The sequence below is a fragment of the Oncorhynchus mykiss genome, chromosome 8, assembly GCF_013265735.2.
Source record: "Oncorhynchus mykiss isolate Arlee chromosome 8, USDA_OmykA_1.1, whole genome shotgun sequence".
NCBI lineage: Eukaryota > Metazoa > Chordata > Actinopteri > Salmoniformes > Salmonidae > Oncorhynchus > Oncorhynchus mykiss.
The window spans coordinates 31207307-31224344 of NC_048572.1; the positions used below are offsets into that span (position 1 = coordinate 31207307).

Consider the following 17038-nt stretch of genomic DNA (forward strand, 5'->3'; position numbering starts at 1 on the left):
GTAGGCCCCGGTGCCAACTGAGCAAGAGGACAAGTACATTAGAGAGTCACTGTTGACATTGAGACTGGTGTTTTGTGGGTACTATTTAATGAAGCTGCCAGTTGAGGATTTGTGAGGCATCTGTTTCTCTAACTAGACACTCTAATGTACTTGTCCTCTTGCTCAGTTGTGCACCGGGGCCGCCCACTCCTCTTTCTATTCTGGTTAGAGCCAATTTGCACTGTTCTGTGAAGGGAGTAGTACACAGTGTTGTACGAGATCTTACATTTCTTATCAATTTCTCGCATGGAATAACCTTCATTTCTCAAAACAAGAAGAGACTGGCGAGTTACAGAAGAATGTTCTTTGTTTCTGGCCATTTCGAGCCTTTAATCAAACCCACAAATGCTGATGCTCCAGATACTCAACTAGTCTAAAGAAGGCAAGTTTTACTGCTTCTTTAATCAGAACAAGATGTGCTAACATAATTGCAAAAGGGTTTTCTAATGATCAATTATCCTTTTAAAATGATAAACTTGGATTAGCTAACCCAACGTGCCATTGGAACACAGGAGTGATGGTTGCTGATAATGGGCCTCTGTACGCCTATGTAAATATTCCATGAAAAATCTGCCGTTTCCAACTACAATAGTCATTTACAACATTAACAATGTCTACACTGTATTTCTGATCAATTTGATGTTATTTTAATGGACAAAAAATGTGCTTTTCTTTCAAAAAACAAGGACATTTCTAAGTGACCTCAAACTTTTGAATGGTAGTGTACATTAGCCCAACCATCCCAAGGGGGACCCACCATTCATGTAGAGGCTGTGTTCTGTTAGACAGGTGACTCTCAATCCACAGTATAGCAGGAGATGTAAAGCCATAACACATATGTTTTTCCAGCAGCAGATTATGATCGATAATGTCAAAAGCTGCGCGGAATTCTTACAAAACAGCTCCCACAATCTTTTTATTATCAATTTCTCTCAGCCAATCATCAGTAATTTGTGTAAGTGCCGTGCATGTTGAATGCCCTTCCCTATAAGTCTACTGAAAATCTGTTGTTAATTTGTTTACTGTGAAATAGCGTTGTCATTTTTTCCCAAAGTTTACTAAGGGTTGGTAACAGGCTGCTTGGTCGGTTGTTTGAGCCAGTAAAGAGTGCTTTGCTATTCTTCGGTAGCGGAATGACTTTTGCTTCCCTCCAGGCCTGAGGGCACAAACTTTCCTGGAGGCTTAGATTGAACAGATGGCAACTAGTAAAGGCAATATCGTCCGCTATCATCCTCAGTGAATGTCTACCCACGTTATCAGACCCAAGTGGCTTGTCATTGTTGATAGACAACAATCTTTGCTTCTCCTCTTCCACACTCACTTTATGGAATTCGACATTTCAATGCTTGTCATGCCTAAGTTTGCTAACCTTGCCAATGAAAAAAACATTAAAGTAGTTGGCAATATCAGTGGGTTTGGTGATGAGTGAGCCATCTGATTCAATGAATGATGGGGCTGAGTTTGCCTTTTTGCCCTACATTTAATTTAAGGTGCTCCAAAGCTTTTTACTATAATTCTTTATATCAGATATCTTTGCTAATCTGTATATAATTTATCTTTGTCTGAGTTGTAGCCTACACTGTAATAACTACCAATATGTAACAGGTTCCTGTAAATAACCCTTTACACTTTTGCCCAAATAAGACACAAAACAACCTTTCATGTTCTTACAACTTTATTGTAGAAAATATCTGATGACCCACTTTCTTAAGTAACACACCTTTGATGCACAACCAACAGCAATAGGCTAACAATAATGCACATTCCTAGGATGCTCTATCTATTCTGTTTCTACACTATCACCCTGTTCTCCTAGACGCAGGGTGAACTTGGCAAGAACATACTGAATAGGCCTATAGCATAAAGCTTGGAAATCATCATGCCAGTTGTGTATGCCATGTATTTGTAGGTGCACAGATAAATGACATTCTTTTCAGGGAATTAATAAAAGCAGGCCTACCACCCCCTCATCTTTCCCTCACTAGGTCTGTGCTGTACTGTGTAGAGTCAAACCATAGGGTGGCTTTCATTTAATACACATTGTACTGTACAGCTTACACACACTTCTGCTGATTTGGCATCTTGGAGAGACATGAACAACGAGGAAGGGGACATCGATGAACCTACTGTACAGGGGAGATGTTCGCCAAAAAAGATTCATTGCAATACAAAAAGTAGAGGTATAAATCATCTAGAAACACAACTGAACATTCTAAATATCCATTCTTGTGAGTTAAGCCTACAACATGTACTATTTGACACTTGCTTTCTGTACATGCTGAATAACCTAATGGAGAAGCAGAGTAGAAAGTGTAGGGACAGGTTGGAAATACAGATATACTCATCCTATCTAAGAATGGGGATAGTAACAAGGCATGAGGTGAGAGAGCCAATGCTGAAGAGGTCTGGCTGGAGGAGGAGGTGGTGGGGGATATGGGTAGACTCAAGGCTGGGCCTCAGTCTCTGCCTCTGCCTCAGTGCTGGGTTCATTGTAGATGTAGCTCCCAACACCTCCAGTGTTCACACCTGGAATGGAACAATGGACATCTGACTATGGTGATATCTATGAAATATCACAATACATGTAAAGCATAGCAATAGGGTGGTTGGTCTTTCAATTGGTTAAGAGGAAGAAAGTATTGAGTATAGCATACCTTTGGGCCCAAACAGGGTGGCATAACACGGTTTGTGGCAGTAGGGCTGCCCATCATGCTGAAACAGAATGGAATTAATATAATTTACTGTACCCAGACAGTTCCTGCCACATGCAATATAATTATATAATTACTAGAACTGCACTACGTTACACTCCCACTGTAAATTGTACATTTTATAAGTATATTCTTAGTATATTCTCTGTACATTTTCAACTGTAAATTTGCATACTCTCTTATCATGTGTAACTGTTCTTTGTTTATTGTATTTATATTGTATGTACTGCATGTAGATTATGTGTTGTCTGTCTATCACTAGCAGCACCTTCTCACTAAGTCAAATTCCGAGTATGTGGAAAATGTCATTCAGATTCAGAGAGCACAGACAGGGCATCTCCTTAAATCTTTCTATTTTCTCTCCTTTCTCCACTCCCCACATCTCCCTCTTCCCTACCCCTTCTCCCTGTTTTCTGTCTCTCACCTCTGCATGGCTTCCAGGGGCCAGGGTCTTGCAGCATCTCTCACAGCGCAGACAGGGTCGATGCCAGTCCTTCCCCAGGGACGTTACCTTCTCAGCTGCACACACAAGCACACACGGAAGCGCACGCACACACAACATCAGGCATATCACCATGGAAACAACATTCCTCTAGTACTTACAGTTGCCAGCCACCATGTGCATTGTAGACACACACTCACATACACATACACAGATATATGATACATACAGATACACAAATTCTTCAAAGTAGCCACCCTTTGCCTTGATGACAGCGTTGCTCACTCTTGGCCTTCTCTCAACCAGCTTCATGAGGAATGCTTTTCCAACAGTCTTGAAGGAGTTCCCACATATGCTGATCACTTGTTGGCTTATTTTCATAACAGGCTTACTTAACATAACAGGCTTACCAAAATACACTGTCTTGCTGCATCTTGGACATTTACTGGGCTCTCCAGAAAAAGTGGAGAAGCTTGCGGCTGTGTCAGAAAGAGATGGAGGAGAACAGGACTGTTACACAACCAGTGGTCAAAATACACTGAATACCCTCTCCATATAGGATAACGCATGACAGTAGCTCTATCCTTCTTTTTTGAGTTTGTCCTCTTTTTAATTTTTTTTCTGTCATGTTCCTTACCCTTCACTGGGCCTCTGGCGTGAGCTTTCTTCTCCTCGAGTTTGGCCCCTGTTTCCGTGGAAACGCTGGCAGGGGTATCGTTAACGGGAGCCTCATAGACGTAAGAGCCAGCACCTCCTATGTTCACACCTACAGAGAGAGAGAGAGAGGCTTTATTACATACTGTTGCAAGCACATTACCCAAAGCAGTTTCCTTTTATGAGACTCTGGAGAAGTATAAATTAGGCCTATCTTAAGGGCTCACTGTAATTAAACATTTTATTAGCACATAAGCACAAAACAAAATAATGGCTGACGATAAAGTTGATGTATTTCACCTTTTGGTCCAAAGAGGGCAGCATAGCATGGCTTGTGGCAGTAGGGTGTTCCATCATGCTGTGAACAGAAGGAAAGACAACAGCAAAAGTATCTGGGAACAAACACATTGGACTGTGTTGGGCTTCATTTTGGTACTAAACTCAAGTCAAAAAATACCCCTATAACATATTGATGTCCATTCCAGCATTGAGGGCTGCATGACTGACTTGAGTTTAAAATGGCTGACGTAGCTTTGGAGGGATCTTTGGATCTTTTAAACAAACATGCCACAAATAAGAGAGGAACCCAATGGATTTCAGATTGCACTGTACACTACACGTAAAACCATATCCTTTAGTAGCCTGTATGAACCTCAAGCCAATCCCATCTGTTCGTAACTGGCCTAGCCTCCTGTACAGTACTGTACAGTGCCCATATTGATGAATAGGCTCTGTCAGAATGCTGATACTCGCCCCATGAGGCCCTAACCCTCTCTAACCCTCCCAGAGATCTATGGTAACAGAGCCAAAAATGTCTGCACAGTTACTCCTCTCTATTGTACACAAAGCCCCCTGTGGTTGTCCCCTGACTGTCTCTGTGTGGGGTAAGCTACCGACTCCTCTTACTTCAGCATGGCCCCCTGGGTTCAGGGTCTTGTTGCAGCGCTCACATTTCAGACAGAACTTGTGCCAGTCTTTCCCCAGGGATGTCACCTTCTCCGCTGGGGGGAGGAGAGACAGAGAGAGGGGGGGTGCTACATTACTGCAGAGGAAAGGGACATGTTGTGGTTGCATTCACATATGTAGATGTCAACTGAGTATGAGATGCTACAGAGTGAGCTAGTTCGGTAGGGAAGGACATTTCTCTGGCGGTTGGATTGGATTGGTTAGTCATTCATTTCTTTATCAACCTAAACCCCACCCTGTCCATTGCCTTCTGAACGGAAGTCTGGTTATCTCTGTTGTACAGAGGAGTAGATTCTCTTTCATGTTGATGATCATGTTATATTGATTCCACCATTTTCTCCACATCTCCATTGTGCCTCCATCCCCCCCCCCCCCCCCCCCCCCCCCCTCCTCTCTCAGACTTTCCCATAGCATGAGTCACCACTGTAATTCAAAAGCCTGTTTCATATCTCAAATCCCAGAGCCTCTGCCCCACTTCTGTCCGTTGCGCCTGGCCATCATTCTGCCAGACACACACACGCCCACACGCACACATTGGCACGCATGCACAGTCACAATCTGCCTGCAAATTAGACTACAGTAAGAGAGGAGACAATATGTTGCAAATGCTTCCTGTCCCATGTCTAATGCCTGCCCCTGGCTGCTGTGGGATTGCAAGGAGAGAGAGAGAGGACATAGAACAAGCTACTCAATGAGGCTTTTATCTCTAACCTCTGTTAGATATAGCCCAGAATACCAAGGCAGGCCACATGCCTCTGGCACACCCAGATATCCCATGCTTTTTAGACTGGCGACCTATCACTAATGCAAGATACAGTTAAGTGGGAGGTAGTGACCACATAGTCACCTCGGCAGACAGACAATAGCCACTTTTCTTTGAGAGTCATGAGAGTCTGTCCCTGCAGGGTGTTCTCTCCCTCTCTGTCGGTCTCTCTCTTTCTCTCTTTTTCTCTTGTTCTCCCTCTCTACATTTGCATGCATGGATGGCATACAAGCATGCACACACACACACACACACACACACACACACACACACACACACACACACACACACACACACACACACACACACACACATACATACACACACACACACACACACAAAGACAGAGACAGAGACAGAGACAGAGAGAGTAAATGAGAAAGAGATAAAGACAGTGAGAAAGTGAGAAAGAAAGAGGGAAGGCTGTGGGGTTTGTTCAGTCTAAATAATTAAGGTTGATTAAGGGTATTATGTTTCCCCTTGTGTACAATATGTGACTATGTCTCATCCTGTATCTGTTGATGAGATCAATCCAGTGGCAGTGTGGGAGCAGGACTCTATGGCAGGATCCCGAATGACATCCTACACAAAAGGGTTCCTTGGATGTCCCCATAGGAGAACCCTTTTCGGTTCCAGGTAGAGCCCTTCTGGGTTCTGCAAAAAACTCTGTGAAAAGGGTTCTACCTGAAACCCAAAAGGGTTCTACCTGGAACGAAAAAGGGTTCTCCAAAGGGTTATTCTATGGGGACAGCCGAATAACCCTTTTAGGTTCTAGATAGCACCTTTTTTTCAAGGAGTGTATTCCTTATTTAGTGCACCACATAGGCAACAGGGTACCATTGGAGGCACAGCCTATGACTCTGACAGTCAGGGAGGACGGAGGATTGTTATCAGCTGTCATGGACAGGAACAGCAAGTAAATGCCACATGAAGTCAGTACAGTTTCAGAGATGTGGCTGATGACGATTATGCAATGGCCCAGATTAGAGTGTTGAAATGAGAGAGGAGATCTTGCGGGGGCCGAATCAAAGACTCGGAGTTACGCAACGTACATCAAACATCATCTAAACTCCTGAGGCAAAAGGACTCAGAGAGAATCTGCAGTATTTCATAATGAGAGTGGGAGTAGAGAAGTAAACACTGCAGATTTAGCAGCACTCAATGGTAGCATCAAAGCAGACACTGACTTAAGAGATGAGGAGCCTAAGGGGGCAGCGTGTGATTATGTGAATAAACACAGAGAGTGGCATTGCCCTCTTTATTGGTGACACGCTACCAACGAACGGGTCAGAGGGACATTCCATAAGGGAAAGGATTAAGATAATGGACAGTAAGCAGATTTCAAGTACTATCTGGTATTCAGTCATTCATTTATTACCAGATAGAAAGCCCAAGACATGGCCCATTCTGAGCTAATTAGGTAAGAAGAAATAGATGCTTCAAGATGAAGGAAAAGTGTTGCGAGGAGGTTTCCAGAGGTTTTATTCTGATGCACTGCCGATGACTATCATAGACCCACACTTACTGTTTTAACTCGTGAAAAATATATATATTTTTTACTATGGTGTATAGGGGCCTAATTTTTACTGGGGAGTGGGAAATAAACAACAGAGACTAGATTGAATCATGTACAGTATGTTTCAACATATAGTAGGCCAGGTCTGGTAGGCCATATGAGAGAACATGTTGAATCGGCTTGTCGTTTACAGTGTCTCGGGACTCACACGCACACTCTGCCATTGGTTTGGTTGGGCGGCTGGCTAGCGCGAGGCTCCACTCCATTTCCTTCTTTGGAAGCTGTCCATGCCAGTTAGTTCTGAAATCGGAATGCATACTGTTCTCCAGAGCTACACTATATATATATACACAAAAGTATGTGGGCACCCCTTCAAATTAGTGGATTCGGTTATTTCAGTGGAAGCAGTGGAAACGGAGCAGTGGAAGCAGTGGAAACGGAGCAGTGGAAGCAGTGGAAACGGAGCAGTGGAAGCAGTGGAAACGGGTTCTCTGGAGTGATGAATCACACTTCACCATCTGGCAGTCTGAAGGATGAATCTGGGTTTGGCGGATGCCAGGAGAACACTACCTGCCCCAATGCATAGTGTCAACTGTAAAGCTTGGTGGAGGAGGAATAATGGTCCGGGGCTGTTTTTCATGGTTCGGGCCCCTTAGTTCCAGTGTACGGAAATCTTAATCCTACAGCATACAATGATATTCTAAACAATTATGTGCTTCCAACTTTGTGGCAACAGTTTGGGGAAGGCCCTTTCCTGTTTTAGCATGACAATGCCACCGCGCACAAAGCGAGATCCATACAGAATTTTTTTTTAGAGATCAGTGTGGAAGAACTTGACTGGCCTGCACAGAGCCCTGACCTCAACCCCATCGATCACCTTTGAGATGAATTGGAACACCGACGGCGAGCTATGCCTAATCGCCAAACTTCAGTGCCCGACCTCACAAATGCTCTAGTGGCTGAATTTAAGCAAGTCCCCGCAGCAATGTTCCAACATCTAGTGGAAAGCCTTCCCAGAATGGGGGCTGTTATAGCAGCAAAGGGGGAACCAACTCCATATTAATGTCCATGATTTTGGAATGAGATTTTCGACAAGCAGGCATCCACATACTTAATCATGTAGTGTAGGCCAGAGCAAAGTCAATGCAACAAAGTAATTATTTATATGGAAGGTAGGGCCTATCTTTCAACGCAGCAACATGCCTAATTAATTGGTTTAGCTCAATCTGATTATTGTGCCAAGCAGCTAGGCTGGCTATCTCAATTATTTTTAAACCATGAACACATTCCCTGAATAGGCCTACTGTAAATAGGCTATCGGTTAAGGAGAAATGTATTACTTTTAAATCCATCTAATAGCCATCAATGGGAAAGGCTGTTTATGTCATTAATCTGGGGACAGATGTTTTCACTTTAGGCTATATCCCTCCAAAACCCAACTGATCAATTGCAGGTTAGCGGTGTGCGCTGAAAGTAGACTTGGCCCTCACCCGTCTGCAGCGCGTTGTATTGGACTGATATTACGAATATTTTCACTGTTCTGATCGATGTATAGACTAGCCAATACTCGTGGGACGTAGGTTTCCCATATGTCCTGATGAAGGAAGAAATGATCCCACCTCCTTGCATGGCTTAAGCAGATGTAGGCTATACCACACATCACTTCCGAAGTAATGTACAGTCAGGGACCCGGGCCTAATTGGTTGAGCCTATATAGGCTCGATAGGCTGACGCCGCTGACCCATCCCTAAAGTAAATAACCTACTGGTTCATTCTAATAAAATAGATCAAAGGCAGTACAATTTCCAATTAGGTCTTCCCCAATCTGTAGGGTGATATTGTCTAGGTTGACTGTATAATTATAATGTGACAGTGGGCTTATATTTTAGTAAACAATAGCTGTAACGGTGTCTACAATAGCCTAAGTAATTAGGCCTACATAGCTCACTCGGGGGGGCTTTCACACACTACAGACATGGGACGATAGGCTATATGATCATATGAAAAATGCACTTACCAAAATAAACCGTCTTGTCGCATTTAGGACATTTCGATGCCATGTTCCATATATTCTGGACTAAAGCCTGGAGACGAGAGAATTTGATATCCTTTTTCTTTTTTAAATTAGCAATTTGAATCGACGATTTCCCCCCTAGATTGTATTGATGGGCAAGTGGAAATAGCAGGCTGCATCCCCATACATTATTCTGCTAAATTTACATAGCCCCTCCTCTATGATGACGTATGAGCTGCTGATTCTGGCCTCATCCCAATACTGTTAAAATGGCTCCTTTGGCTACTGCACAGCAGACTAGAACCTAATCCATGAGGACAGAGATTTAACATAAACGTTATACATATTTAAACCAAAATATACCCAATAGCAGCAGTATAACTGTGGTTGTTTCTTATTTGGGAGCCAACTTGAATTGTGGCATCACAGCAGGCTATTGTGAATCATTTTCATGAGTCGATGTCATCACTTCTATATCAGGTGTCCCTGTATGTCAACTCGATTAATCGCATTGCAACCTAACAGGGACAGTTCCTCTACTCTCACACTTCATCTTTTCAACACTAGGCGTCTCTGTTTGTTTCAGCTTCATGTGGTTGTTAGGATACTCTCTTATAGGCCTACCCTTGTCCTACTTAGACAGAATGTTAAGTGACGCTCTACAAGTCCCAAGGATACTGTAGGTTACTGTAGATACTGTAGGCTACTGTGGATTCTTGGCATTCATATAATGTACATTAGGTATTTGCTACAAACAATCTTGAATCCCAAAAGAGGCTAAACGGTCTAGTCCTTTTGTGGTCTCATTAAAAGTTCAGACTGACTCTATGACAGGATTTGTACCTGTCCTTACAGTCATGACAGTTGTTACAGTTGTTACCAGGGGGGACTGGGACTGAAAAAAATCTGCCCTGGCATTTCAGCCACCCCAGCCCACATCACTTCACGCACCGTGCGCACCCCAGCTACTTACACACAGTCGGTAATGCTACTGACACATAACAGAGGCATTTATAATACAGCATTACTCAACTTTTACTGTACCATCGACCGGTGAAAAAACATAGTCCTTTGCTTTTTTAATCAGTTATTTTTAACCAGCTTGTGGTGATATACCTCACTGCTATAGATGTGCCTCTGTTGCCTCCCTGTTGTGCAGTCTGTCTCTCCATCTTCTCTGCAGACAATCTGTCTCTGTCTGACTTTCTGTATGTGTTAATTGTTATTACATACAGTGCCATCCGAGCGAGCGAAACAGCACCCCTCTCTCTATGTGTAGGCCATCAATCTGATGCTGTCTGGTCATAAAGAGTATGACATTGTTGCCGCCTGTAGCATTGAAGGCAAGGGAAGTCAGCTAGCATCTGGCCTCCCTTGACAAAAAAGTATATGTTTTTTTGCCTATCAGCGTTGAGCTAAACTGAGCGAGCTCAACTGTGAATGGTCCTAGTGAACCAAAAAAAGTGACAAGGGAAGCCAGCTTGGATGTGGCATCACTCCTATCAAATCCCATTGAGATTTATTTATGTCATTAACAGAGGGGGGGGGGGGGGGGGGGGGGGGGGTTGGGAGAGAACATATTTCCAAATCATTTGTAGACTGCAAATTCACCGCAAGAAGCCCAAACATGTAATATTTGACTAAACATAATAATTTCAAACCTGGCTTATATTTGTACATGATCCATGAAAATACATTTTAGTCATTCAGCAGACGCTCTTATCCAGAGCGACTTACGGGAGCAATTAGGGTTAAGTACCTTTCTCAAGGGCACAGACAGATTTTTCACCTCGTCGGCTTGGGGATTGGAACCAGTTACTGGCCCAGTGGTTTCCCAAATGTAAATCTATTGGAGCTGATTTCCTGGTGTTTTTACAGTATATTATGTCCAATGAAGCAATGAAAATTCTACAGAAAACTTGGGAGGCCAAATAAAACTGGGCGCCAGGTGGGGGAACCCTGGTGTCCTGTATGACACTGGCTTCTCCAGGGATTTTACCCACGCACTGCTACTGCTCCTATTAGTAAAAAACAAGAAGAATGGACTCCAGTGGACACGCGATCACCAACACTGGACAATTGAGGAATGGAAAAACATCCCCTGGTCCGACGAGTCCCGGTTCCTGTTGCGTCATGCTGATGGCAGAGTCAGGATTTGGCGTAAGCAGCATGAGTCCATTACGACCAGCCCACCTTAATAATAAAAGATGGTCTGGCCAGGCTGTCATTTGCCAGAATTGCCAGATGGCCAATCCGCCCATCGTTGTTACAGTCATGCTTTAGAATTTGTTCAGAAGAGAAGGGATATAAATGGATTGTTATCTAAATGATGCCCTATTAATATAATAATCGATATTTGTTCAAAAGAGTTGAGAGAAAGATTTAAAAAAAATTTAGATCAGAAGTTAAGCTAAGGCTATGAGGCGTGACCAACATGTCACGACTTTCGCCGAAGTCGGTCCCTCTCCTTGTTCGGGCGGTGTTCAGCGGTCGACGTCACCAACCTTCTCGCCATCGCTGATCCATTTTTCATTTTCCATTGGTTTTGTCTTGTCTTCCTTCACACCTGGTTCCAATCCCATCAATTACATGTTGTGTATTTAACCCTCTGTTTCCCCTCATGTCCTTGTCGGTGATTGTTTGATTGTATGTTATGTGCAAGTTATGTTCTGGTGTGTGACGGGTTTTGTACCCACTTTTATTATTTTGTATATTTTGGTTGTCGGAGTTTTGTGAGCACTTATTAAACGACTCCGTTTATACCAAGTTGGTTCTCCTGCGCCTGACTTCCCTGCCACCAACACGCACCCATTACACAACAAGCCTTATAGAAGACTCTGACAGACAGCCCACCTCATTTTTCACAATTATTTACATTTTGAATCTTGATCTGATTCCAAGAGAAATACCATTCCATTAAAATCCAACTCATGCATATTGTATTTTTATAATAAGATAAACACACATGAAGAGAATCAATGTAGATGGAAACAGCTTTGTTGCTTTCCCTCTGGAGCCTGGGAATGCACTAAGCATAAAATAAACACCTTCAGAATGGTCTGTCCAGGACCTTTTGGCTCAGTGACCAAGAATGGATGGAACTGGTGTTAGGGACATTTTTGTCTCGATAGCAGACGATCAGACCTCACCCAAGCTCTGTTCCCCAGTCTCCAGACTGATCTCTCCCATGGTCCTCCATCTGTCTCTACCTATCCTCTGCCATGCACTCTATATTGAACCCTACCTAAGTCCCAGTGTCCTTATGATGTTTTACATGTGTTACAAAAACTGTCACAATAGTCTGTTGTGTTGCCCCATTCCCATTAGGGATAACTTGGCAGAGCAAACTACCGGTATTCTTATCAGTACTCTTTAGTCATCCTCTATTTTAACTGGCCACTTCAGCGACAGGGACACGGCTCCCAACCTCTGGGTGCAGAAGAGGTTCTTATCTCTCTGGTGATAAGGGAGAACCCTGCCATTATGGCCTTACATGGGCCTCCATCCTGCACTAGCCACACTCCAAACAATAGACGGCCTGATACAGACACAGGCTGGGGGAGATGGAGTGATGGGGTCTAGACAGAGGGAAAAAGGGAGAGGGAAAAAGAGAGCCGATAAGCAAGGTGTCATTTATTTGAGATTGGAATTTCATCACACAGCCCTGTGAGACTGCTTCAAGTCGTGATGTTTGCTGCTGCTGCTGTCTATTTTACAGTCTCACCACATCACAATAGCACAAAATGTTCAATATATTTTATTTGAAAGAATGTGTTTTGTTTTCTATTGATTCTTCATGAGAAATGCATCAAGCTGACCCAGGCCTAAAAAAAAGACTGCATCGGGACCCAGTGCAGTGGTTTTGACAGTCCCATATGACTACATTTACCAAAATCCAAAGCGAAGTGGCGGTATATGTCAGACGAGTTTGAAGTGGACGGAGTACAGGGCTTAACATGTCTCTCGAGGAGGCTAAAAAGAGATGAAGGCTTGGAAAAGTTTAATATTTTCAGAAGGAGTTGGGTAATTGGTTAAGGGAGGAGGATTGGAGGGAAAGAGAGCGGAGGTTGAAAAGACTGAGGGAGGCAGAGGATGGGTGTGAATCTGTTGAAGCCAGTAATAACAACGGGGAAGATTGGTGTCAAGTTCAAACAGAGTGAGCTGGATGACAGTTTAAGTTCTGGAGGTGAAATGGAAAGGGTAGAAGGTGTTGTGAGGAGCTTGGCGCCCGAGCCTTGCATTGATGGACATGGTTATGATAAAGATAAGTTTGGTCCAGTGCGAGAGATATTTTTGAAGAGGGTGGAACCAGGACTTTTGGCTGATGCATGGGTGGTTTCAGGTTGGGTGGAATAGATGGTGGGTGCTGTTGAGTCGGTGAAGGTAACCCAAATTGGACTTGTGATGTTTGTGATCAGAGGGAGCAGGTGCTCCGTGCAACGCAACTCGGGGAAAGATCTGTATCTTGCTTTGTGTTTAGGTACAAGGCACCATTGACGGGAGGGATTTCTGGGGTAGCGTTAAGTGTGGAGGTTAAGCAATTTAAGAGGAAGATTCGTGGTGTTTGTGACGCCCGCCATCTAGTGCGACGCAGATCCGGTGGGGAGCGTGGTGAAACAGTCTGTTCTTTTGAGCTTTGATTCAGTCTTTACCTGACAAAGTAATGTCACGATATATGAGTTATTCTGTTAGAGCTTTTGTGCCGAATATACTGCGGTGTTATAGGTGCTACGTTTACGGGTGTGTCGCAGCAGTGTGTAGGAGGGAGATTCCAAGATGTAGAAAGTGTGCAGGAGGACATGGGACAGAGGAATGTGTAGTTTTGGTGGGAAAAGTTGTGTGTGTCAACTGTAGGGGTACCCATGTTGCTGGGGATCGGAGGTGTCCGGTGCGAGAAAGGCAGGTTAAGGTGGCCAGGGTCAGAGTAGTGAAGAAGAAGTCGTATGTTGAGGCAGTGAAGAAAGTAGAGGGTGGATTAAGGGTGAGGGATTCTGAGAGGATCCCTGTCAATAGTAGATCTGTGCCAGAACAGAGGGATAGGCCAATGAGTTACATATGTTTCAGTAAGGTGGGTTTCTTAGTGTTCATAGCAATGGTTATCAACTGTACTGCAGAGATGGAACATAAGTCACAGAAAATAGATGTTGTGGTCAGTGTTGCCAACTCATTTTCATGGTAAGTTGCTAGAGGCAGGTTGATTTGTTGCTAAAATATTTGTTGCAAAAAATATGACTTGACATTTGTTCAGGTACAGACAGACTCCCACTCTTTTCTGTACTTATGGCTGTACAATTTTGATTGAGACATGTTGATTGATGTTGTAAGTTCTGTTCAAGATCAAACATTCGTGACCAACTATATTAATTGGGTTTGGCTCGTCGAACCCGAAGTACTGCTGCAGTCAGCCAACAATGATTTGCAATTTGCTGAAATTTCTGCTGGCCTTCTGCTGCCTGTGCACGAGCTGAGCGCATACTGCTGACGTCGCTCACAATGCACCTTTGCAGCCAGACACGTGTGTTGTGTCTCTTGTCGTGCCTTCTGTATAAGCGGCCACAGCTTCTCTCTGGTAGCCTGATCCTGCGGTATCAGAGCTTCTTTGATGCGGAGCTTCTTCTCGGCCAGAAACTTGTTCCCCTTGGCCATTTTCTATATGATGTCCCTGTAATGGCGCATAGTTAAGAGCAAGATGATATTGCGCGGGGGTCCATCAAATCTTCGTTTCCCAAGCCGATGTACCACATCAATCACGTCTCTTAGCCTGTCTTTGATGCACGGAGCCACTTTTCCCAGGATATTAATGACTACTTCTCTAATTCCCTCTATACCTCTTTTACACCTTGGATTTTCAGATTCCACCTGCGAGAGTACCTTTGAAGTTCAGCTACATTCTCACACAGCTCATTATTTTTGGATTGCATTTTCTTCACCTCAATCTCTAGGAACGTTATATTTTCCTTGTTCTCGCTCAGAATTTTGTGGAGTTGATTTGACAGTTTCTGACAAATTATCGATCTTCGATGTTTCTTCGGTAGCCCACTCTATGATGGACACTTTGGAGAGCGTGGCGTCTTGTTTTGTAGACAGGGACCGGATTGCAGAGAAAAGTTCCGACATGGAAATGTCTTCTTTTACTTTTTTCACCGATGGATTTTAACTTGGGGTCTGAGGTAAAGAGGTTGCAAGGATTATCCTGGTCAGTTGTGTTCTTTCTATTGCTTGAGTTTGCGGCTTCTTGTGTATCCATGCTGCTCTGGTTCTCGTTGTGGCTAGCTAGCATGTCTGCCGTCTTCGGATATTTCGTCTACTCTTGTCTTTGTCGTGTTCTTCCCATTCAACTTGACAAAAACTAAATCTAAACTTATCCCATATCCATAAAACAAGGTAGAGTTAGTTTCTTTCAATATTAAGAGCCAATATTTAACTGTTAACCACCTAACCCTCAATGTTGCTTTGAAGAGCGACGCCACCTTGGGTTCAAGGGCCCACACGCGTTAATCGAAGGAAGAATGATTACTGGGTACTGTTGACATTAACCAAATTGGAACTGTGAGTACTACCATGAGTACAGTTAATGTACTGCCACAAATAAATGTACTGTTCGAACTACAACTGATGAACACTTGCCAAAGAAAAGTAAATTGATTTGTTATTCTGTTAACCACCGCTACCTCAGCTGAGCGTAGTTTTCCGTCGGAGTAATCCTCAAGGTTCACTGTTTTATTGTTCACATTAATACTTGTGTTATCTGTGTTATTTTTTAATGCAGGAGTTCCTTTTCAATTCACTCAATATCGTTAGTCTGAATGCTAGGGGTTTGAAGAATCCTACAAAAAGTAAAGTTTTTATACTGTAAACGCAGATTTTGTCCTTCAGGAAACTCATTCGGGTGAAAGTGATTTTACATTTTGGAAAGCACAATGGGGAGATGGCCTATTTCAGTCATGGATCAACTCATTCTTCTGGTGTTTTGACACTTATTCACAGGTTTAAATGTGACATTCTAGAATCTACATCTTCACAAACGGCAGATGGGTTATAGTAACTGTTAAACTTGACAATGCCATTTTCATAATCTAATGTATACGGACATAACTCACCTCCTAATAAGACCATTTTTACCCAATTTACCAGGAAAGCGCAGGATGTAAGCAAATACTCAAGAGGCTTTTCGAATTATTTCAGGGGATTTTAATGAAACACCTGATGCATCTGATCGTTTTCCTCCTAGAACGAGTCAAAACCCTCATAACATTATGCAAGGATCTGTGTTGAGGATGCCTGGCATTATTTCAGGCATACCTGGACCAACAAAACTCACGTAAATCTAGAATATATTTATTCCTAATTTCCCCTTTTTTGTTATAGATGTAGATCAGTTGGCTCCCTTTTCTGATCAAATTGATTTCCCTGAATTTACAAGCTACTAAAAAAAAATCAAAAAGGTACACTCGAGGATATTGGAAATTAAACACTTCTTAAAGATGCTACTCTCATTGAAAACATCAAATCATTAGCTAAAGATATTTTTGCAAGGAAAGACTTCATGGGTCATGGAAGTAGATGGGAATTGTTCAAATATAAAGTCAGTGGTAACCATTAAATGCACCAAAGAGCTGATGCAATTAAAGAACCTTAGAGAAAAGGAGATGAGCAAGCTTGACAGTTTTCCAAAATACGAGGGGGTGGTCCGCCCAGGTCTTACCTAGTGTGCCTAGACAGTGAATATACTACGGGTATATGTATGCCCACGGGCCTCTTGCCTAAGCACTCCCTAGGTGCCTTCACCCCCTGGGAACAACAGGATAAACAATTCAAATAATCAAAACAGTGCATCCTATTGACACATACCAGACATAACCAATCAACTCCCTCAGCAACATCTAACATAGTATATACCAAATCACTTTCTGAGAAACAACCAACACAGCTC

General features: G+C 43.2%; 2 protein-coding genes across 4 annotated transcripts in view; one reads left to right on the plus strand and one right to left on the minus strand.

Annotated features, from left to right (window-relative positions):
* Positions 1-1696: 1696 nt before the first annotated feature.
* On the minus strand, positions 1697-9459 carry LOC110529778 (cysteine-rich protein 2). The gene is made up of 8 exons (XM_021612304.2): positions 9109-9459; positions 4753-4847; positions 4147-4204; positions 3830-3958; positions 3603-3671; positions 3175-3269; positions 2694-2751; positions 1697-2565 (listed from the first exon to the last, which is right to left on the minus strand). Exons 1-8 carry the CDS (start codon positions 9149-9151, stop codon positions 2483-2485), a joined length of 630 nt encoding a protein of 209 aa, XP_021467979.2. The 5' UTR covers positions 9152-9459; the 3' UTR covers positions 1697-2482.
* Positions 9460-12848: 3389 nt separating this feature from the next.
* rad51b (RAD51 paralog B) overlaps positions 12849-17038 on the plus strand; it is an 87308-nt gene continuing 83118 nt past the window's right edge. The window contains exon 1 of one of the 3 annotated variants that reach the window (XM_036985281.1): positions 12849-14280. In XM_036985281.1, the coding sequence (XP_036841176.1) occupies positions 14278-14280 (3 nt within the window). In that variant the 5' untranslated portion in view covers positions 12849-14277. The remainder of the gene's footprint in view (positions 14281-17038) is intronic. The other 2 variants (XM_036985279.1, XM_036985280.1) reach the window with 2 other exon arrangements.

Excerpts from the sequence above, each read along its gene's own strand:
- LOC110529778 (XM_021612304.2), bottom strand. The coding sequence starts at position 9,151 with ATGGCATCGAAATGTCCTAAATGCGACAAGACGGTTTATTTTG. Across the intron at positions 3,672-3,829 it reads CGCCAGAGGCCCAGTGAAGG|CCGCAAGCTTCTCCACTTTT; the intron begins GTAAGGAACATG and ends TTTCTGACACAG. Across the intron at positions 2,752-3,174 it reads CCCCTGGAAGCCATGCAGAG|CATGATGGGCAGCCCTACTG; the intron begins GTGAGAGACAGA and ends ATTCTGTTTCAG.